The 23,247-nt window shown below is 33.7% G+C and overlaps 1 protein-coding gene across 1 annotated transcript in view; it reads left to right on the forward strand.

The window, feature by feature from the left end:
• LOC109078443 (interleukin-1 receptor accessory protein-like) overlaps window positions 1-21,443 on the forward strand; it is a 51,520-nt gene extending 30,077 nt beyond the window's left edge. Inside the window, exons 5-13 of the mRNA XM_042740108.1 lie at window positions 6,040-6,322; window positions 7,978-8,164; window positions 10,775-10,940; window positions 13,830-13,901; window positions 13,987-14,119; window positions 14,204-14,352; window positions 15,315-15,458; window positions 15,905-16,048; window positions 20,476-21,443. Coding sequence (XP_042596042.1) covers window positions 6,040-6,322; window positions 7,978-8,164; window positions 10,775-10,940; window positions 13,830-13,901; window positions 13,987-14,119; window positions 14,204-14,352; window positions 15,315-15,458; window positions 15,905-16,048; window positions 20,476-21,182 — 1,985 coding nt within the window. The 3' untranslated portion in view covers window positions 21,183-21,443. The remainder of the gene's footprint in view (window positions 1-6,039; window positions 6,323-7,977; window positions 8,165-10,774; window positions 10,941-13,829; window positions 13,902-13,986; window positions 14,120-14,203; window positions 14,353-15,314; window positions 15,459-15,904; window positions 16,049-20,475) is intronic.
• Window positions 21,444-23,247: the final 1,804 nt, after the last annotated feature.

Consider the following 23,247-nt stretch of genomic DNA (forward strand, 5'->3'; position numbering starts at 1 on the left):
AAGCATTTTTATAGTTTTAAGAGCTTTTTAAAATTAAATATTACCGCGAATGCACACAATCCACCCATTAGAACACAACAAGAGCTAAATTCAGGTATTTGTGAGCTGTTTGATTGTGAAAATTGAAAGACTATTTGACAGCGCGAGACTGTCTAAGGTCAGAATAACATCGATCTCTCGAGCTCCAGAGGACGCTGATTATGGCAAGAACGAACAAATCAAGAACAAGGTTATTTCAAAATACATAATAGCTTGGCGAATATAAACGAAAACAGTCACGTGAACATAAACAGTTGAGAAATAAATCTGAAGTGTATCATGATACTGGATTTGAATATTAAAGTGACTTCATTTACCAGCTGCTTTCTGTCTTTAATTTTAATCTATAAAAACAGAAAATCATTCGTCTTGGCTGCTTTTTTTTTTTGTATGTATTCATGTATTTATTATTATTATTTATTTATTTTTTTATTTATTTTTTTGCTCTAACAAGAATTAATCTATATTTAATTAAATTAAATTTCTGCATCTAAACACCTATAAACCTAAAACATGCTCTATTAAACTATTGTTAGCAATTTCTTTATCGTCCAGTTTAACTGGTGTACACACTTTTATTTTTCATAATAAATTTGTTTTTTTTAGATAATAGACAGTTACAGTGGTCTATAATAAATATTAACAGGTTTTGTTCAAGCTGCTTAAAATGTTTGAAGTAGGCTCATTTTTTTAAATGTAAATCCTAAAAAAAAAAAAAAAAAAAAAAAAAAAAAAAACAAAAAAAATAAAAAATAAAATAAAACTGGGAAACAGCCGTATTTACGAAAAGGTGCTTAACCTATAGAAAAATAAAACTATGAATTAAATTAGTGTTTAATTTTTAGTAATGACCATTTTTGATGTCATAAAAACCTTCTTCTTTACAATACAGAATAACGATTGTCAATAGTAAATATTATGAAAACAATAACTGTTGTATTTTTCATCATTATATAGTTTATGTATTATAATTGTAAAAACAAAACAAATTTAGCAACTCACATAGTAATCATTCAACACTGCTTAAAAATGTAAGTTGAAAATTAAACTCATGATTAAGCATGAAATAAGATACAGAATCAGTAAATTCGATTTTAATGTGGGTATATTATCAGTAAACTAATCATTAAATATTTATAATCAATCAAAAAATATTGGCCCCTTTCATAATGTTGTTCAAAAATTAAGGGCACAATGCTAATGTTGTCCACTCGATGGCGCCACAGGACAGCAAATACTTCAAGATCTGTTCAAAGACTTGAAAATGTTTCATTTATGTAAATAAATCAAAAATGCATATACATTCATTCTTTTTTCATAAACTTTAATAAAGCCCAATATAGTAATTATGCAAAAACTATCATCTCCGAAATACCATTACGTTTTTATCTTATTTTAATAGTATTGACAACATATTTCTCACGTTATCACGCATTACTGAAAAAGTGAAGAAGGGACACTATATTTGTTATCTATTTTCATGTTGTGCGTATAATAATTTACTTGAAAAGAGACACGTCCATTGTTTAACTGCATCATCTACACAAACCATTGTGCTTGGACCCCTTATGATCACCTGGACTTAAACCACATTGTTTCAGTTACCTTCTGTGTCTTTGGCCACAACGCTTCAGTGACAGGAATGTGAAATAGCAAACAGGGGAACAAATAAAAGGCATGACTTTATTTGCATCCAGCTAGCCAACTCTATTACAGGTGTTCCACAGCCAAGACTCTTATTAGAATAGAAAATAGCAAGGGTTCGAATAAATAGTTTATTAATCATTTAATTTCACTTTCTTAATGAATATTGTTCTGTGTATGTGATTTCAAAGTCTTGATGCTTCGGATTAACCCGTTAATTGCCGTATCCCTTAAAACCTGAGTGCCAGAGGATTACTGTAAATGCATGTGCCCGCTGGGCACAGTTTACCTGATGCCACCGGGGTGGCGTTTGCGCTGATGGCTTGAGCCCGCCATCGCTGCTTGCAGCTATATTTATTATTATTCTTCTTCTTCTTCTTCTTCTTCTTCTTCTTCAAAATGAATCGCATTTTTGAGGGCCTAAACATGCTCGAAAAGTCCTGAAACTTTGCACACGCGTCAGACCTGGTGAAAATTTGTCTGATATAGGTTTCAGAAGAGGGTGTGGCAAAATGGCTCGACAGCGCCACCTATCGTAAAAAAATCAACAGCCCTCGAGCTGTGTTTCACGTACATGCATGAAAATTGGCACACATATGTAAAGCATCAGTACCTACAAAAAAGACTCTTGGAGCAATATCCGAAACCCAACAGGAAGTCGGTTATTTTTAATTTTATGGGCAAATTTTGCATCATTTTTGTCATTTGCATGCCTTGTATTTTAACGAACTCCTCCTAGAGATTTATTCAGATCAACACCAAATTTGGTATGCCTAATCTAAAGGCCTTTGCGATGTTAAATTGCGAAGATCTAGAGTTTTCGTTGAAGGGCGTGTCTCTGGCGGCCTGACGAATTTCGATGATTCACCATGAAAAATGAAGTTGCTATAACTCAGAGATAAAATGTCCAATCTGCCTCAAACTTCACATGTTTGATAAGACTCCTGACCTGAACAGATTGACATGCCCATATTCAGTTATAGTCATAGCGCCACCTATTGGCAACAGGAAGTGACATATTTTACGCTGTAACAAACTACCCCAAGAAATTTTATGACATAATTCTTTTTTTTTCAGTCTCTCTATTCTAAAGGCCTGGGCGATGTTAAATTGTGAAGATCTTGAGTTTTCGTTAAAGGGCGTGTCCATGGCGCGGTCACAAAGTTCGATGTCTCGCCATGGGAATAAAAGTTATTGTAACTCATGCATAAAACATCCGATCTTGCCCAAACTTCACATGTTTGATAAGAGTCCTGGCCTTAACACATCTGAAGGCCAATATTCTATTGGGTGTGGCAAAATGCCTCGATAGCGCCACCTATACATTTTCAACGGAGTGCGCCTCGAGCTACGTTTCACGCACATGTACAAAAATCGGTACACACATGTAACACACCAATACCTACAAAAAAGTCTCTTGGTACGAAATTCGAATCCTAACAGGAAGTCAGTTATTTTGAATTTTCTCTGCAAAAATTTGTGTCGTTTTTGACATTTTCAGGGGTTGTACTTTAACGAACTCCTCCTAGAGATTTATTCAGATCAACACCAAACTTTGTCAGTGTAATCTAAAAGGCCTTTGCTATGTTAAATTGCGAAGATCTTGAGGTTTCGTTTAAGGGCGTGTCTGTGGTGGCCTTACAAATTTCGATGTTTCGCCATGAGAAAGGAAGTTGCTATAACTCAGACATACAATGTCCAATCTGCCCCAAACTTCACATGTTTGAGAAGACTCCTGACCTGAATATATCTACATGCCAATATTCAGATATCAATATAGCGCCACCTGCTGGCAACAGGAAGTGACATGATTTACGCCGTAACAAACTATTCCTAGAAATTGTATGACATTTTATAATTTTTTTTGGTCAATCTAATCTAAAGGCCTTTGCGATGTTAAATTGTGAACATCTTGAGGTTTCATTAAAGGGTGTGGCCATGGCGCCGTGACAAAGTTTGATGTCTCGCCATGGGAATAGAAGTTGTTGTAACTCAGGCATAAGATGTCCGATCTTCCCCAAACTTCACATGTTCGAAAAGAGTCTTGGCCTGAACACATCTGTAGGTCAATATTCCACTATAATCATAGCGCCACCTGCTGGCAACAGGAAATGGCTTGTTTTACACTAACTTAAACATGCAATGTCCAATCTTCACCAAACTTGAAATATTTGGAAAGGACTGAAGAAATGTACATGCCAAAATCCAGTTATAGTTATAGCGCCACCAGCTGGCAGCAGGAAGATTGGCACATATAAATGACTTTGACATATTCCTCTTATATTTACCACATTAAACGCATATTTCTCGCCGTTCGCTGTTTTACAAAAGCCACCCGGTGGTGGCGAGCCTGGGTGCGAGGGCCCGTTCATCGCTGCTTGCAGCTTTAATTTAGATTGAAACTGCTCAGATTGATTCAAAATCGTGACTTTGATCATTCAGTTTCCACATCGCTTGTAATGATATTCAAAAGCACGTAGTGATGGGATAAACTGAGCTTTTAGAATCTCTGAATCAGTAAAACCTTTGCGTCGCAAAAAGATTCACTGTTTTGAAGCACTCCATTCGGATCGTGTATCGCGAATCATTTGATTCATTTCGGGACTTCGAATCACAACCTTTTTTCTGATTTCTTTATTTTAATAGACAGTACAAAACATCAAAACATTAAGGCATTACTGTTTAAAAAAGATAAATACAAATACAAACCACAGTTTTACTATAAATATTATCAGTAAACAGAGACTGAGATGGTAGAAAACACTCTCTGTTTGTTTTCTTCATTTAAAAGTTTTAGTTATTTTATTACTTCAATTTCAGTTAGTTGCCAATATAGTTAATATAGTTAACTAAACCTAAAACCTCCAAAAAAACAAGTTTTGTTATTTAAAATAAAATAAATATTTATTGAAATAAAAATATTTTTAAAACCTTTTGCAGAATTTATCATTTTCATTTAATTTGACTTGATATACTGAAATAACAAACTAAAACTGATGAAAGCACACAACAAAATTAATAACACTGATTGTCAAGGTAACATTTATAATTTTGATCTAAGTTTTGTTTAAGTGTTTGTTATGCAGTGTCAGTTTGATTTGGGATGGTAATTTATTTAAATAGACTTTTTGACATTTAGCAGGTTCAGCATTTAAACAAATCACCTTATCTTTCATTATTATACTGTACTGCGTTTGCATACTGTAAGTGTATTTCTCTTTGCATGGTGAGTGTGTGTGTAAGAGAGAGAGAGAGAAAGAAAGAAAGAGCGTGCCTAGGTATTAATTTCATATTGATGCATTAGTTGCTGATGTGTGAGTTTTAAGCTGTAATTGAGTCGGCCTTTTTAATGTTTTACACCATGTTCATGTCATAAATTTGATAACTCAATTACCTAATATTGATTTGCACACATTAATGTGTGTGTGTGTGCAAGGGTTTGAGTGTAAAAGTCACATTTGAGACCATACAGAGGAAAATTTATTGCTCAGATGTTTCGCTTTCATAGCTCAGGTGATGTAATGGAGTAATAAGTTATGTTTTTTTGTAATAATTATGATTTTTTTTTATGTTTTCAAAGAAGCCTCTTCTGCTCACCAAGGCTGCTTTTATTTGGTCAAAAATACAGTAAAAACTGAAACATTATAAAAAGGTATTACAGTTTCAAATATATTCTGTGTGAATAAATGTTAAAATATAATTTATTTCTGTGATGCGCAGCTGAATTTTCAGCATCATTCCTCCAGTCTTCAGTGTCACATGATCTTCAGAAATCATTCTAATATGATGATTTGCTGCTCAAGAAACATTTCTGATCATTATCAATGTTGAAAACAGTTGTGCTGCCCAATATTTTTCAGAAAAAATTAAAAAGTTTAGGGTAAGTAGAAAGAAATTAATACTTTTATTCAGCAAGGATGCATTAAATTTATGTATATTCTACATTGCATCACAGGAATAAATTGCATTTAAAAAATATTATCACTTAAAAAACAGGTCTTTTTAAACTGTAATATTATTTCACAATTTTTACCGTGTTTTTGATCAAATAAATGCAGCCTCGTTGAGCAGAACAGACTTTTTTTTCAAAAACACTAAAAAAATCTTAATAGTGTATCAACATTGTTTCTCCTAAAACTCCATGGGAAGAGTAAAAACAGACATATCTGAGTCAATAGTTGTCATGCATTAACAGTACAGAACTATACAATCAATACAGAGCAGCTCAGATCGTTTAATGTTCACTTTGAGATCTCTGACTTTTGTTTGCTAGCCTTCTCTTTTTGGGAATTCTGAATCTGTGAGATTACGGAGGTGTGTTTCTGAGGTAGTTTGTGTGGTGTTTGTGTGTTTCAGACATTCAGTGTCATGACTGGGGCGTGTGGAGCGAGGGTTCGGTGCGGGTGTATGAGGGGGAGGTGGCGTATCTCTACTGTCCGCTCTTCTGTCATCCCACGCTCTACAGCTACAGTCAGATTCAGAACAGCAGTCTGTCTCTGCTGTGGTACCGACACACACACACACACGAGCTGGAGCAGCCCATCAACCTCAAACTACACACTCTGCACAAAGACCGCGAGTACCTGTGGATACAACCGGCCTCGGCGCAGGACGCCGGACTCTACATCTGCATGCTCCGGTAAACACTCACACTGTGCATACTACACATACTAGAGATGTGCACAGCCACATGCATTCAAAACTGACCAGCTGGTGTGGTGTCTGAATGGTTAAACAACTAGTCTTAAGAACGCTGGATTAGTCTGATTTAGGGTGAACACAAATACTGTACACCACATTATGGAAGTATGATGGGTTAGTGAATGCCCAGAATATCATGATAACTCATTCCTGTAACCCGTAATGTATTCATAAAATCAGTTTTTAGTGGCATTTTGTACTTGTAAGCTTCAAAAGCAGGTGTACAGTAATATATGTGAATTATTTATCATATGCGAATACAAATCACATATATGTCAAAATTACAAATTACATAAAAAATGTAATTGTTACATGTATGTATATTTAATATATATATTATATATTATATTATATAAAATAATATAATATAAATGTAATTAAATATTATCTAAATATAAATGCATTACCAAATCATGCAGGCTATTTCATCATATTAGGAAAGAACGAACAAACGAAAAAAGAAAGAAAGAATATAAAAATAATATAAATTTATAAATAAATTTATAAGTATACGGTTTATTTGTTTATTCATGTATTCATTCATTTATTTTAAATGTTTTATTTAAACATGTATATAAACATAACCAAATCATGCACATAATGATATATGATATAGTAATATAATATAATATAATATAATATAATATAATATAATATAATATAATATAATATAATATAATATAACGTGAAAGATGTATGAAAATATACAACCAGTTAATGCAGGTAATTATTAATTATTAATTATTATATTATATTTTTATGTTTGTATTAAAATTATATTATATTATATTATATTATATTATATTATATTATATTATATTATATTATATTATATTATATTATATTATATAGGGAAAATAAAATTTGGATGTAAATAGAAACTTGTAACCTTATTAGCATTATTATTATATAATATTTTTTTTTTTTTTTTTAATTTATTATAATTTAATTTTATATGTTATATTATATTATTATATAATATAATAATATAATATAATATATAATGCTGGTTATTTCATCTAGTTAGGGTTAGGTTTGTATATATATATATATATATATATATATATATATTTAATAAATGTGACCCTGGACCACAAAACCTTAATTGTCAATTTTTCAAAACTGAGGTTTATACGTCATCTGAAAGCTGAATAAATAAGCGTTCCATTGATGTATGGTTTGTTAGGAGGACAATATTTGGCGGAGATCAACTATTTGAAAATCTGGAATCTGAGGGTGCAAAAAAATCTAAATATTGAGAAAATCATCTTTAAAGTTGTTCAAATGAAATTCTTAGCAATGCATATTACTAATCAAAAATTAAGTTTTGATATATCTGCTGTAGGAAATTTACAAAATATCTTCATGGAACATGATCTTTACTTAATATCCTAATAATGTTGGGCATAAAAGAAAAATCTATAATTTTGACCCATACAATGTATTTTTGGCTATTGCTACAAATATACCCCAGCGACTTAAGACTGCTTTTGTGGTCCAGGGTCACATTTATAAATATATATTATATTAATCTAAATATAAACGTGTAACCAGTCGTGCAGGTTATTTGATGATGTTTTGTGTGTGCGGCAGCAACATTTCCTCGTGTGTGAAGATCGGCGTGGAGCTGAAGGTGGTTCAGAAGGACGGAGAGTGTGACCTGAAAGCTCAACCTCACCTGAACCTGACCATACCATTCCACAGCAAACGAACCCTCACCTGTCCAGACCTGAACAAACTCACGCTGCCCAACAGCACACACTCCGTCAGCTGGTACCACGTGAGTCCGTGTGTGTGTGAATAAACACTGGAGACTATCATAATTAAATATGATACTGAAAACTCATCCAACCGTTATGAAGCAAATTAATTTCTTAATCTCCAGAGTCGCACAGCTAATGAACTGAGAGGACGTCAACTCAAACAATCAGCATCATTTAGTTTAAAGGTTGTGCGTGAGCAAAACTATAAAAATGCAAATCAGCATGACAATTTGTCTGTTTAAAGAGTCATTTAGTGCAAGAAATGACCTGTAGTGATATGAACAAAGATGTATTATCTATATGTGGCTCTGGATCACAAAGTCGCTGGAGTATATTTGTAGCAATAGCCAAAAATACATTATATAGGTCAAAATTATTGATTTTTCTTTAATGCCAAAAATCATTAGGATATTAAGCAAAGATCATGTTCCATGAAGATATTTTGTAAATCTCCTACCGTAAAACTTAATTATTGATTAGTAATATGCATTGCTAAGAACTTAATTTGGACAACTTTAAAGGCGATTTTCTCAATATTTAGATTTGTTGGCCCCCTCAAATGCCAAATATTGTCCTATCCTAACAAACCATACATCAACGGAAAGCTTATTTATTCAGATGATGTATAAATCTCAATTTTGAAAAATAGACACTTAAGGTTTTGTGCCTTACACTAATGTACTAAAAGACTAAATACTGACATGTTTGAAATGCACAACTATGTAAAGTTCAAATGAACCACTGCTATTGGAATAAATGAAAAAATTTGGCAACTCTAGTAAAATAAGTCCCTCCTTCCAAAAGAGTTGAATCATCAGTCGGCAAAGTCCATTTCTGACATTTATGTGAAAACATTATGCGCATTAGCTGTTTTTTTTTTTAATGCTATTTTAGGGTAAGAAACAACATTTCATATTTAGTGCAGTTTTCCAATATGTTAAGATAGTTGGTTTTTGAGATTTTAGTATTTAATTCTTGTATGACTGAAAATAGCTGAGTTGGTTCCCAGCATGCTTTTGAATAAACTAACTTACATTGAAAAGACTAGTTTTTTGGTTTTAGGGAAATGGATCAATAATGTGGGTAATGTCATGTTTTCAAGGCCGTATAGACTTTGATGTCCAATCAATCGCTCTGTAAAATAAGAATGTCACCTTCCAAGTAGCGAATTCACAGCTGTTTCGTAATCTAGAAGCTTTTGGCTGTTTTAAAAATCTTGCAACAACTTCCTCTCTCACCAGGAAATGCTTCAGCAGAGGAAAGAATATATTTAGGGATTCTGCAGAGTACAAGGTTTGGTCTTTAGAGCAAAAAGAGCCGTTAACTAGTAGGCACTAGTTTTCATGAGCACTTGTGGGAATGAGATCATTCACCTTGAAAATGCAGCAAATAAAAGCAGCACTGCAGACGTGTGCCTTCAGCTTCAAATACATTGTGCCCTGATCAAACTAGAAATCTGTATTCCTTGTGCAGCTTGTTAAAGGTCATTTCAGTCAAATGACAGTGTTTTAACTGCATTTTCATGGTGCAATACGTATAAAACACAGAAAGCTGTTGCTTGTGGAGAAAACAATTTTGGTACATTTAAAAGCGTTAATCCAGAATTTTTCTCCAGAAGGAAACACTATGCATTAAGAGCCGAGGGGTAAAAACTTTTTGATTTTGAAGATCAAGGTAAATTGTACTTCATTTGTCTTCCGGGAAACATGCAAGCATCTTCTGTTGCTTCTGAAGGGCAGTACTAAATGGAATTTTTTTTTACAACTTATTTCAACAAAATAAGAAAAATTTGGACCTCTTTATCAAAAGTTTTCACCCCCCTGGATCTTAATGCATCGTGTTTCATTCTGGAACATCAGTGAATGTTTGAACCTTTTTTAATAGTTGATAATTAGTTTAATTTTAATCATTTTTATAGTAATAATTTTAATAGTAAATAATATTTAATAATTTAAGGTATTTTTTTTTTGTCTTGTGGACTATATTTAAAATATCTTACTCAGGACAGTACTAAATAAAAATAACATGAATTTAGTATGATATATATATATATATATATATATATATATATATATATATATATATATATATATATATATATATATATATATATATATATATATATACACATACCTTTTTCATTTTTAATTATTGTTTAGTTTTTTAAATGGCTATTTAGTTTTAATAAATTATTTAGTTTTTAAAAATTCCAGTACTTTAATTAAAACTAAGTGAAAATTAGAAATGTTGCCTTTATAGCCAAAAAAAGCTAAATTTGTAATATTTTATTTCAGTTAATATGATAACATAAATGTTTTTAGTTTTTAATCTTTAGTTTTAGTTAACGATAGCATCGCTGTCAACCAAACCCTTAATTATTTGAAATAAAATATAATTTTTTTAACATTAACTTAAATACTAAAATAACCAAAACTGAAATAAAAAGGAATAAAAACTAAATAGACAAATAAAAATGAATAAGAGGACTAAAACTAAAATAAAAAATAAATCAGAAAATGCTACAAAGACTGACATCTTCATCTCCCTTCTAGAGAGTGTGAAGTGATTTAAGAAGCGTGAATCTAGATCAGTGTAGGTCATGCAGGTTCATGTCTGTTTCTCTGTAGTTTTGCAATTCTCATCTGTTTGGAAATGGCCGAGAGCTGGAAGGAGATGATCTGGTGATCTACAGTATGAAGGGGGTGTACAGAGGCCTCTACACGTGTGTGGTTTCATATCAGATGAACGGACGCATGCTCCAGTTCACACGCAACATTAACGTCATTGTTGTTGGTACGATTTTCTGGTCTCCTCTCATCTCATTTCTGTGGAAGCTTGTTTCTGCCACAGAATAAAAATCTAAAAAAGCCAATTGCAACTTTTTATCTCACAATTCAGACTTTTTTCTCAGAAGTGAAAGATTCTGATTTTTTTTTTTGCAATTCTGAATTCATGTCTCACAGTTCTGAATTCATATCTCTAGGGATGTAACGATTCACTCAACTCATGATTCGATTTGATTCAAGGTTTTGATTTCACTATTCGATTCGATAAAAGTTTTCATTTTTTTTTAACAAAATGAGAATTTAGACAAATTATAAATGAAATGTGTCCTTTTATTATTACTTGGACAAAATGCTGCACGTTTATTTGTGAAATTGAAATAAAACATTATAATAATATACAGTACTAATATAGCACTTGTATATCATTGCTCTTTTGTTGGTTTTGATTGCTTCTATTTTCCTCATTTGTGAGTCACTTTGGATAAAACTGCTAAATAACAAAATGTAAATATAATGTAAAATGTAAATAACATAACAAAATTTACATTTTAAAACAAGCCCCAAATCAAATAAATAAGTAACACAAATAAATCTCTTCTTATAAAAAAAATAAGGCTTTGTCTGTGCTCTTTCAATTTAAAATGAGAGGCAACCACTGCATGTTAATTATGTTTCAAACAAAGATGCTGCATACATGCTACATGAGCAGTTTTTAATCTAAATTAATTTGTATAATTCCAAAGATCTGAAGCAAAAACAGAATTTTGTGAAACTATACATAAAAAATATCTACATGAAACAGAAACAGCAGCTGAATGAGCAGATTCACTCTCTGCCAGCAGGTGGAGCTTGAAGTGTTTCCTTGGTTACCGCTGTAAACAAAGCAGCGCTGCATTTATGAACTTTAATATGCATTATACAGAGGCAAGATGAAAAGAAAAAATAGCATAAACTTTTCTGAAGACAGTAAGTTCGCCTCAGACATAGATTCATATAAACTCCTACACCTAAATGTATCACGATTTGTTTGGCATCTCAACCGATTTGAATCGTCACATATTTGAATTGATTTTCAACTGGCTTATGGTTAATCGTTACATCCCTACATATCTCACAGTCCTGAGTTTATATCTCACAATTCTGAATTCATGTCATGCAATTCTAAATTCATACCTCACAATTCAGTATTCATATCTCACAAATGATTCTGAATTCATATCTCACAATTCTTAATTCATATCATAATTCTGAGCTTATAAATAGCGATTCTGGGTTCATATCTCACAATTCTGAATTCATGTCTTGCAATTCTGAATTCATACCTCACAATACTGAATTCATATCTCACAGTTCTGAATTAATATCTCACAATTTTGAATTCATATCTCACAATCCAGAGTTCATATCTCACAATCCTGAGTTCATATCTCAGAATTCTGAATTGGCTCACAATTCTGAGTTCATATCACACAATTCTGAGTTCATAGCTTACCATTCTGAATTCATGTATTGCAATTCTGAATTCATATCTCACAATTCTGAATTCATATCTCACAATCCTGAATTAGCTCACAGTCCTGAGTTTATATCTCACAATTCTGAATTCATGTCTCGCAATTCTGAATTCATATATCACTAAAGATCCTGAATTCATATCTCACAATTCTGAATTCATATCTTACTAAAGATTCTGAATTCATATCTCACAATTCTTAATTCATATCATAATTCTGAGCTTTTATATCACAATTCTGAATTCATATTATCACTAAAGATTCTGAATTCATATCTCACAATTCTGAATTCATATAATAATTCTGAGCTTAAATCTAGCGATTCTGAGTTCATATCACACAATTCTGAGTTCATATCTCAATTTTGAATTCATGTCTTGCAATTCGGAATTCATACCTCACAATTCTGAATTCATACTTCACAATTCTGAATTAATATCTCATAATTCTGAATTCATATCTCGCAATCCTGAGTTCATATCTCACAATTCTGAATTAGCTCACAATTCTGAGTTTATATCTCCCAATTCTAAATTCATGTCTCGCAATTCTGAATTCACTTTTTTCTCCATTTTGCGAGTTTCTTTTTTCTCTATTTTTATGTTTTGTATTTCTGAATTCATGTCTCGCAGTTCTGAATTAATATCTCACAATTCTGAGTTTATATCTCACAATTCTGAATTCATGTCTCACAATTCTGAGTTTATATCTTGTTTTCTGAATTAAAGGGTTAGATCACCCAAAAATTAAAATTAGGCTGCGTTTTACTCACCCCCGAGGCATCCTAGGTGTATATGACTTTCTTCTTTCAGATGAATCCAGTCGGAGTTATATTAAAAGTTGTCTTTGATCTTTTAAGCTCGATCGTTGCAGACAGCAGATGTTGCAGTGCTTCAGTCCAAAAGAAGTGAAATAAAAAGTGCCCATCCATAAAAAAAGTGTCTCACACGGCTCTGGGGGGCGAACAAAGGCCTCCTGTAGCGACTCGATGCGTTTTTGTAAGAAAAATATCTATATTCAAAACTTAATAATCACTTTAATCTAGCTTACGCTCACTGTTGTAAACAGAAGCAGTTCCAGGCGGATAACGTGTGGGGTCGGCTTATCTCACAATTCTGAATTTTTCTCTCAATTCTGAGTTCATATTTCACAACTCTGACTTTTTCTCTCAATTCTGAGTATATATCTAGCAATTCTGACTTTATATCACAATTGACTTAATCACAATTCTGACTTTTTCTCACATATCTCAAAATTGGAAGCATTCTTTGCAGAATTGTGAGATTAAAAATTTGCAACTAACTTTTTTATTATTTAAATTTTTTGGCAGAATTCATTCATTTGACCTTGTCATAAGGTTTTCACACATCTTTCTCCTGTAGTTCCTGATGCCGGCAGTAAAGTTCCCATCATCCTGAATCCCGCGAGTGATCAGATCTACATGGTGACTCTGGGTGAGCATCATCATCATCTTTTTTTTTTTTGCTGTTTTTGCAGTGTTTTCTTCGGTATGATTCAGTGAATTTCTCTGCATTGCAGGAGATACAGTGACGCTGTCCTGTCATGTGATTCTGCCTCACCTGTACGAGGAAAAGCAGCACATCTGGTGGACCATCGATAAAAAAACCGTGGAGGAACTCGCCGACCCACGATTCAGCTCACCTGAGGCCACGTACGACATGTTTGTGTTTTTCTCAGTTCTTTGATCTGTCTCTATCTCTATTGTACTGACTCGTGTGTATGTGTGTGTGTCTAGGCTTGCGTCATATAAGGACGGTGACGAATGGAAAGAACGAGTCCTGAATGTGATGGATTTTTCAGCTGATGACCTGCAGAGGGAGTTTAACTGCTCCGCCAGAAACAGCCGTGGGTTCAACACCAGCCGAGCCGTACTGAAGGCCGAGCGTAACTACACACGCTAACATGACTAACACACACATGCATATTCAAATGTGTTCAAATGTCATTTATTTCTGTGATGCGCAGCTGTATTTTCAGCATCATTACTCCAGTCTTCAGTGTCACATGATCTTCAGAAATCATTCTAATATGATGATTTGCTACTCAAGAAACATTTCTGATTATTATCAATGTTGATAATATGATTAGCAGTAAATAAATGTAGGCAGCTATATAATTTGTAAATATAAAAAACAGCAAATACATTTAAAAACAGCATTGTTACTATTGTACAATATCCTAAAACCTAAATAAAATCTAATTTAATCTTTTTCTTACATTTAATTTTTCAAGGTTTTTTGATGTATAGAAAGTTCGAAAGATCAGCATTTATTTGAAATAGAAATCTTTAGTAATTTTATATATGTCTTTACTGTCACTTTTAAGAAATTTAATGTATCTGTACTTTTATTCAGCTTAGTTTCTTTGAAAACCAAAATGTTATTTTTATATTGTTGTAAGAATAATGTTGTATATAATTTTCTTTATTTTAGTTTCTTCTACTCTAAATTTGGCATAAAAATACTGCTGATGTGGTATTAAAACAATAAATCAGTTAATTTATTGTACTTGCCACAACCATTTTTAAATTCATTTGGCACTTGTTGTATGTTTGTTTTGGCAGCAGATGTTGATCAAAATGCAGACTAAAATTTTATTAACTTTATTCATTTTAATCTTCTTCTTTTTTTTTGAGCAGATGTCAATTATGCATTTGGCAGATGCTTTTATAAGTGACCTAAAACATAAAGCATATAGCATGCGTGCCTTGAACCCATAACATGCTTTTGCAGTTGAGATATAGAAACCTTAGTAGCAAAATTTGACCTTTGAAGTGAATATGTGTGCCTGTGTGTGTACTGTATATATAATCTTGTGTGTGTGTGTGTGTATGTGTGTGTGTGTAGCGTACTTCCCGACTCTAGAGCTGAGCTGTGGTTTAGGTGTGACACTGGCGCTCATGTTGATGATGTTTGTCATCTATCACGTGTTCTGGCTTGAGCTGCTGCTGCTCTATCGCTCGTGGTTTGGCTCAGATGAGAGATACACAGGTGAGAGATGCACATAAATGCATATGTGAGCTTGGAGCACAAAACCAGTCACAGGTATATTTGTAGCAATAGCCAACAATACATTGTATGGGTCAAAATTATCGATTTTTCTTTTATTAAGTAAAGATCATGTTCCATGAAGATATTTAATAAATTCCCTACTGTAAATATATCAAAACTTCATTTTTGATTAGAAATATGCATTGCTAAGAACTTCATTTGGACAACTTTAAAGATGATTTTCTCAATACTGCACTGTCAGATTCCAGATGTGTGTGTGTGTATATATATATATATATATGACTCTTGTGTTTCATGGCTAGTTGATAGCTGTGTCATAAGGTTTTTTTTTACGGGGCCTAAAATTAACATTTAACCACACATTCAAAAAACTGAACTTTTTTAGTTTAACACTAATATTGACTGAACCCTGTCTGTTTCTGCAGATGATAAGCAGTATGATGTGTACATCTCATACGCTCGCAACAGTGAGGAGGAGGAGTTCGTTCTGTCCACGCTGCGTCGAGTCCTGGAGTCTGAGTTCGGTTACTCTGTCTGCATCTTCGACCGGGACAGTCTTCCTGGAGGAAGTGAGTATCACATGACTGTACAGTACAGCAGGGCTTCCCAAAGAGGGGTTCACTAAAGCGGCTACATTCACTGCAAACAAGCTGCGTTGCAAGTTTAACATGCATTTGGGAACACATACCTTTAATTCATTCACATTTACGGAGTTGTACACTTTTTGTGGACAGATGTTTACAGCATTTTACAGATATTCTACCAAAATAATAGCTTTGAACATTTAAAATTGAAGAATTTCACATGAATATTAGTATTATAACTTAATGCATAAAATAAAATTATTCTAAAATCATTAAGCAACATCAGTGAACCATGAAAATCCAAATGTGATGCTAAATTATGGAAGTATTAAAAGTTTGGGAATTCCTGCTCTACACAAGTATGTGATTATAGACAAATTTGCAGTTCATGATAAAATGCAAGTACGTCAGTGTTATTATAACTAAAACCATTCAAATATAATTTTTTTTAAATATATTTTTTATTCAAACAATGCTGAAATACAACAAAATAAAGATATTAAATGAACAACAAAGTAAATGGAAATTAGAAATAAAACTGAAATAAAAATTAATAAAAAAATTAAATAAAAACTAGTGCCGTCAAATGATCAATCATATTCAAAATAAAAGTTTTTGTTTACATATTATGTGTGTGTGCTGTGTATATTTATTATGTATATATAAATACACATATATGCATGTATATATTTAAGAAAAAAATTATATTTGTATATTAAATATATTTATATATCTATATATTATAAATTATGACTATAACTATATACATGTAAATATTTTCAAACTATATACTGTATGTGCGTGTATTAAATATACACAGAACACACACATATATTACATAAAGAAAAACTTTTATTTTGGAATGCGATTAATCGTTTGACAGCACTAATAAAAACTAAAACTCAAATCAAAATAAATGAAACCTAAATGGACATATTTAAAGAAAAATAATAAAATAAAAAAGACCATGAAATAAAAACCAAAATTGAACTAAAACAAAAATAAATTAAATGTAAATAATAATATTACAGAACTAATGAAAATGACAGGAGCACAAAGTGACTAAAATTTTAAAATGAAGATATCAAAATAAAATAAGACAAAAAGAAATAAAAACTAAAACTGAAATAAATTAAATGTAACTTGTAGTATTGATAAAAAATGACAACAGCCCTTAAACTTAAAATTATAAAAAAAAGGTAATTGTAAATATTACTGAAAACTATAATTTTATATAAATGATACGAAAATAAGAGTACTTGTGTATGACTTGTGTGGTGTGTTTCTGAGTGTGTGTGTGTGTGTGTGTGTATTAATGTGTATCTGTGTGTAGCTATAACAGACGATACGCTGAGGTTTGTGGGTCAGAGCCGCAGGCTGGTGGTGGTTGTGAGTCCGTGCAGCGCTGTCCGCGGGACACAGGCTCTGCTCGAGCTGCAGGCCGGACTGACCAGCATGCTGCACGGCGGCAGCCTCAGGGTGGTTCTGATCCAGTTCAAACCGATCCGGAGGAAGATCTGGGTCAAAGAGCTGCGCCGGGCCCGGCTGGCACTGACGCTCATACGCTGGAAGGGCGAGAAATCGGCCCCTCTGTCCTCACGCTTCTGGAAACAGCTGCAGCTCGAGCTGCCCATGAGGAGAGACACACAGCACACACACACCCAGCTACTGGATGTAAATCAAAAAGAACCAGTATCACGTAAAAAAATGTGAGGCAGAAGAGAGAATCATATGTGATTATTGTGAGAGTGTCTTCTGTCATTATTGTTAGATTGACTTGTTCACTTTATTAGTATAGCCCTTTCACAATATGCATCATCTCAAAGCAGCTTTACAGAAAAAAGAAATAGTAGATGTCATATAGGATTTTCAGTGTAGATTTAGTATACTATATAGTAAGTAATGAAAATGACAAAACCACACAACAACCTATATGTATGTATATGTGTGTGTATATATATATATATATATATATATATCTATATATATATATATATATATATATACCCACACACACACATTTTTTATTTAAATTTTAGTATTTAAATTTATTGTATTTCCGTTAGCTGCCGAGGCAACATCTAATTTCTGATTAAGTTACTTATGTTAATAAGCTTTCATTAGGGATTCACAGTGTTAATTTAGTATTTTTAAGCTATTGTAGTATTCATTTTTGTGTAATATTTATATTTTATTGGATTTCAACTTTTAGTTAACAAAAATGTTTTTGAATAGTTTTAGTTAACAGCAACAATACTGAAACCCTGTTCTAGTGGGTTTGGATTGTAGTGCACTTATCTAGTACCCTAGATTACAAACACCACTTCTGTCGGTGTCTGACTCCTGAAATAGTGAACTATAGCAGGACACTGAGGCTTTCTCCATAGACTTACATTAGAAAATACTTGCATTAGAAAATCGTTGCTGATGAATGCTCAGTTCAGATCAGAGGTGTGAAGTGTGTTACTGAGCATCAGCCACAAGAGGGCAGAATCCTGCTTTAAATAATGCAATTCATAATAATTCATTTTATTCTCAGTATGTTTCAGTGGTTGTCATTCATCACTGAGTTCATCTTATTATGACCATGTCATGTCCAGTGTGTTCTCGTGATCACATTTTTTACTGTTTTAATAAATAATAGTTTATTTTTACATTTACATCAGTTTTTCATTGATTTATTTCATTAATCATGTCCAGATGCATTTCACACTGAATCTGATCATTACATGAACAGCAACTGACGTCCGTGTTCATTATTTACACTCATGATCACGGATGATGAAATGTTTGCATAAGTGTTTCCCTTCAGTCATCAGTGAATGGAGGAAGTGAAAAAAAAACTCAACCAATCACATGCCGTCTTGCCCCAGTGAATCTGGTTTTGTGTGTGTTTCTCAAAGTCTGGAGAAGCCAGAACAGCTCAGTTCTGATTCTCTGGAAAGAAAACCCCCACAAACGTCTAAATATATTGAAACCGTAAACGCACACATTTCTAGCCACTTTCGTTTTGTCAATAATTTTTCCATTGGCAATTCAGAAAGTTCAAAAGGCATTCATATATCTACCACAATGCTGCTTGCCATTACTTTAAAGGAATAGTTTACCTAAAAATGTAAATTAGCTGAAAATGTCCTCACCCTCAGGCTACCTAAAATGAGTTTGTTTCTTCATCAGATTTGTAGAAATGTAGCATTGCATCAGTGTCTCAGCAATGGATGCTCTGCAGTGAATGGGTGCCGTCAGAATGAGAGTCCAAACAGCTGATAAAAACATCACAATAATCCACAAGTAATCCACAGCACTCCAGTCCAGCAGTTAACATCTGGAGAAGACAAAAGCTGAAACAAATCCAGCATTAAGACATTATTTTACTTCAAACCAAGTCCATAATAATAACGCTTCCTTCAGTGAAAGGGGTCTGGTGTGAATCAGGGGAGAAATCAAGCACCACTTAAGACAAAACAGTCCAAAAGAGCTCTAAACAAATATGTGAGTGGATTTTGATGTGAGAGACAACAGGAGATGGACTTTTACACTGAAGGAAGTTATGAGTTATGGACTCATAGCTAAAAGCAATGATTTAAAGTTAAAACATCCTAATGATGGATTTGTTTTGTTTTTTTACAAACACGCAGCTTTTGTCTTCTCCAGATGTTAACTGATGGACTGGAGTGGTGAGGATTACTTGTGGATTACTGTGGTTTAATTTTGTTGATTTGAATGGTTAATTTCTTAAATATGTATATGTGGCAAAACTGAAAAAACAAACAAACAAACAAACAAACAAACAAAAAAAAAAACATTGTGTTGAGGCAATGATCAACCCAAAACATAGGACTCCAGTTAAATCTCAACTGTTAAAGCTCAGATGAAATAATAAGAACTCCTCTTGAGAAGTCACACTTACAGTGAGATTATACATAGTTTACATACTTTATATTTGTGAGCAAAAGATTACAAACTTTGTGCTTAATTAAGACATGAATATAGTGAATGATAGAGTTCAAAAGTTTAAAGCAGCTGTTGTCTGTTATATTTTAAAATTCATATGATGCGCAGCTGAATTTTCAGCATCATTACTCCAGTCTTCAGTTTCACATGATCTTCAGAAATCATTCTAATATGCTGATTTACTGCTCAAGAAACATTTCTGATTATTATCAATGTTGAAAACAGTTGTGCTGCCTCATATTTCTGTGGAAACCGTGATGCATTTTATTTTTCAGGATTCACAGATGAGTAGAAAGTTCAAAAGAACAGCATTTATTTGAAAATAGAACATTTTTTGTAACATAAATGTCTTTACTGTCACTTTTGATTATTTTACTGCATCCTTGCTGAACAGAAGTGTAAGAGGCGCAGGTGAACTCAGCACCTGTTGTGTGTGTGTGTTTCTCTCTCTCTCTCAGATCTGATGGAGTCGGTTCTCAGGTGTATGCAGGCGTGTCGGCGGCTGCTGGTGGTGTTGAGCTCGGATTGTTTGTGTGAGAAGAGTCTCGGTCTGCTGGAGTGTCGTCTATGTTTGTACCTGCATCACGCGGCGCGTGTTCCTGTCATCACCGTGAGACGACGCGCGTTTAGTGCCCCCTGTGGTGACATCGCGCAACTGCGCAACAACTCCATCTCCATCCGCTGGCACGACGCGCGATCCGAGCGAACCAACTCGCGCTTCTGGAAGCTTCTGCGGCTTGCGCTGCCGCTGCGACCGCTCGCGCTCGGGAAAAGACTAATCGATAGCACTTCCTCCCATTCGGACCTAGCGTCTGTGGCGATGCGTTACACACATGCGCAGACCGTCTCGCTCAGTCGGCGTAGCAAAGGGACGCGGGGCGGAGTGAGACACCAGGGCGTACGTGACAGAAGTGGGCGGGGCTGTGAACAAAAGGGGCGGGGCTGCGCAATCTGCGTGAGTTTTCAGGAAAGTCGTCGAATTTGGGGCGGAGTTATCGCTACTCAGTGGAACACACACCTGCATCAGCCTGTAGCCAATGGGACGATACCTCAGACCACACACAACTCCAACACTGAACCCGTAAACGACCCCGGCAACGACCTCTGCCCTTGCGAACCAATCAACAACCACCAGACAAATGAGCTACAAACCACTCACTGTTGAGTGTTGACTCACACTGCTGGACAACAAACCAGAGAATATTATTAACGAAATGTGTAAATCACAATATCTTTCAGGTAACATGTAAACACTGACCATGAATTCAATAAACTAAATAAAATCAGGCTGACCTTTGACCTGAGACTGAGATTTATTTTCACTAGCATGCTGCATACTGCACAGTACAGTACATATACTGTCTACTGCATGCTTTTTAAAAAATAGTATGCCATGCAGTCTGCAACTATAATGATTCGAACTGTAGTATTCTGCATTGCATTATGGTATTTCATGCACTGAGCTCTGGTTGTCTATATTGCACTTACTATACTTCTGTAAACATTTTGCATACTCTATACATAATGTATACTATGTATACTAACAATAAGGGATGATATGCTGTTCTGAATATACAAGTGGCAAATGTTTCAGTTCATTTACAAATTATCTAGGCGTAGAATAACATTATTATCAGATGAATATGATTGAATATAAAAATGAATACAGATAATGATTTAAATGTTTTAACTTTTGGCAGTCTGAACAATTCATATTTAATTATTCAATATATTTAAATATACTGAATGTTTCAAAAATCTTTACAACAGCTCACATCTTATATTGCATAAGAACAATTATCTAAGCCCAAAATAGCATTTTAAGAAATACTTTGAATGTTAAAAGATTAAAGATTTGCATGTGCAATCAATCAATCAATCAATCAATAATTAATTAATCTCATCATTTTGAATTTTGGTGGCATTTTACAACAAGCCCTGGCTAATTTCTAACCTGCTCAATTTATAATAAAATATAATACAATATATAATTTAATATAAAATATAATCAAATATTCAAAATATGTGCAGCTTTAAAAACAACAACAACAACAACAAAAAAACAAAAACATGTTGACAGTCCAAAACAAAGATGTTAAAAATATATTGTGTATTTGAAAATCTTATAAAATATTACTCAGTTCAAGTTCTTGCATTGTACCATACAGTATTCCACATAGTTGTGGAATGTCACACTGCTCAGGCTCCACCGATGTAAAAAATATTTATGATATGAGAAATGGTGAGCACAAAAGTGCCTCCGTAGATGACGTTATAAGGCACTGCAAGTGGTTGCCAGGGCATTTTTCCCCCCACATCAGTGTTCTCATTTACTTCAGAAGAGATAGAGAAAAAAAAGCTATGTATAGGTCTAAGTCACATTTTATTAGGCTACATTCAGAAAAATAACCCACATGAAGCGTAATGTTATAATGTACCAATAACCTATTTATAAGCAATATACTTTAGTTCAGCTTAGTTAAAATTATTCAACAGTTTCGAACAGTTCAGAAACCTACTTTATTAAAGTTCATTTTCAGCAGTGTTTGTGTTCATGTTCGATCTGAGGTTACTCAGGAGCACTTTATCTCTCGCCCATCTGTTACATGTGTGTGTTTCATTTAATCTCTTGCTCACTGCTGGGAGGAAAACCACAAACCTAAGTAAGTGCTCTCTTATTTCATCCTCTACTTTACAAACACATTTCTTCATTTCATTACTCTTGTTCCACACACACTAGACTTTGCTGGATCTGACCGATGGTTTATGAGGGCTTCTGTTTAGTCTGACTCTTGACTGTGTGCTGTGAAGTGTGTCTGGTTTCATCTCTCACACACATATGCTGGATAAAGAGTAGTTAAGCTGCACTGCGTTTCTCTTTATTTCTCTTCTTTTTTGTCAGCGCTGTGTCTGTGATCAGCCCACAGAAGCTTTTATTTACTTTGATCAGCTCCAGTTTAATGTGGATCATTTATGAGGCTTTCTTGAGCCATTCAGAGGTGGACTTGCTGGTGTGTTTGGATCATTGTCCTGCTGCATAACCCAAGTGTGTTTGAGCTTGAGGTCAGAAAACTGACGGCCGGACATTCTCCTTCAGGATTTTCTGATAAGAGAGCAGAATTCGTGCTTCCATCAATAATGGCAAGTTCAACTGTTGTCTCATCAGTCCACAGAATATTTGCCCAAAAGTCTTGGGATATTTTTTGGCAAATGTGAGACAAGGCTTTGTG

Source organism: Cyprinus carpio, chromosome B15, assembly GCF_018340385.1.
Source record: "Cyprinus carpio isolate SPL01 chromosome B15, ASM1834038v1, whole genome shotgun sequence".
NCBI lineage: Eukaryota > Metazoa > Chordata > Actinopteri > Cypriniformes > Cyprinidae > Cyprinus > Cyprinus carpio.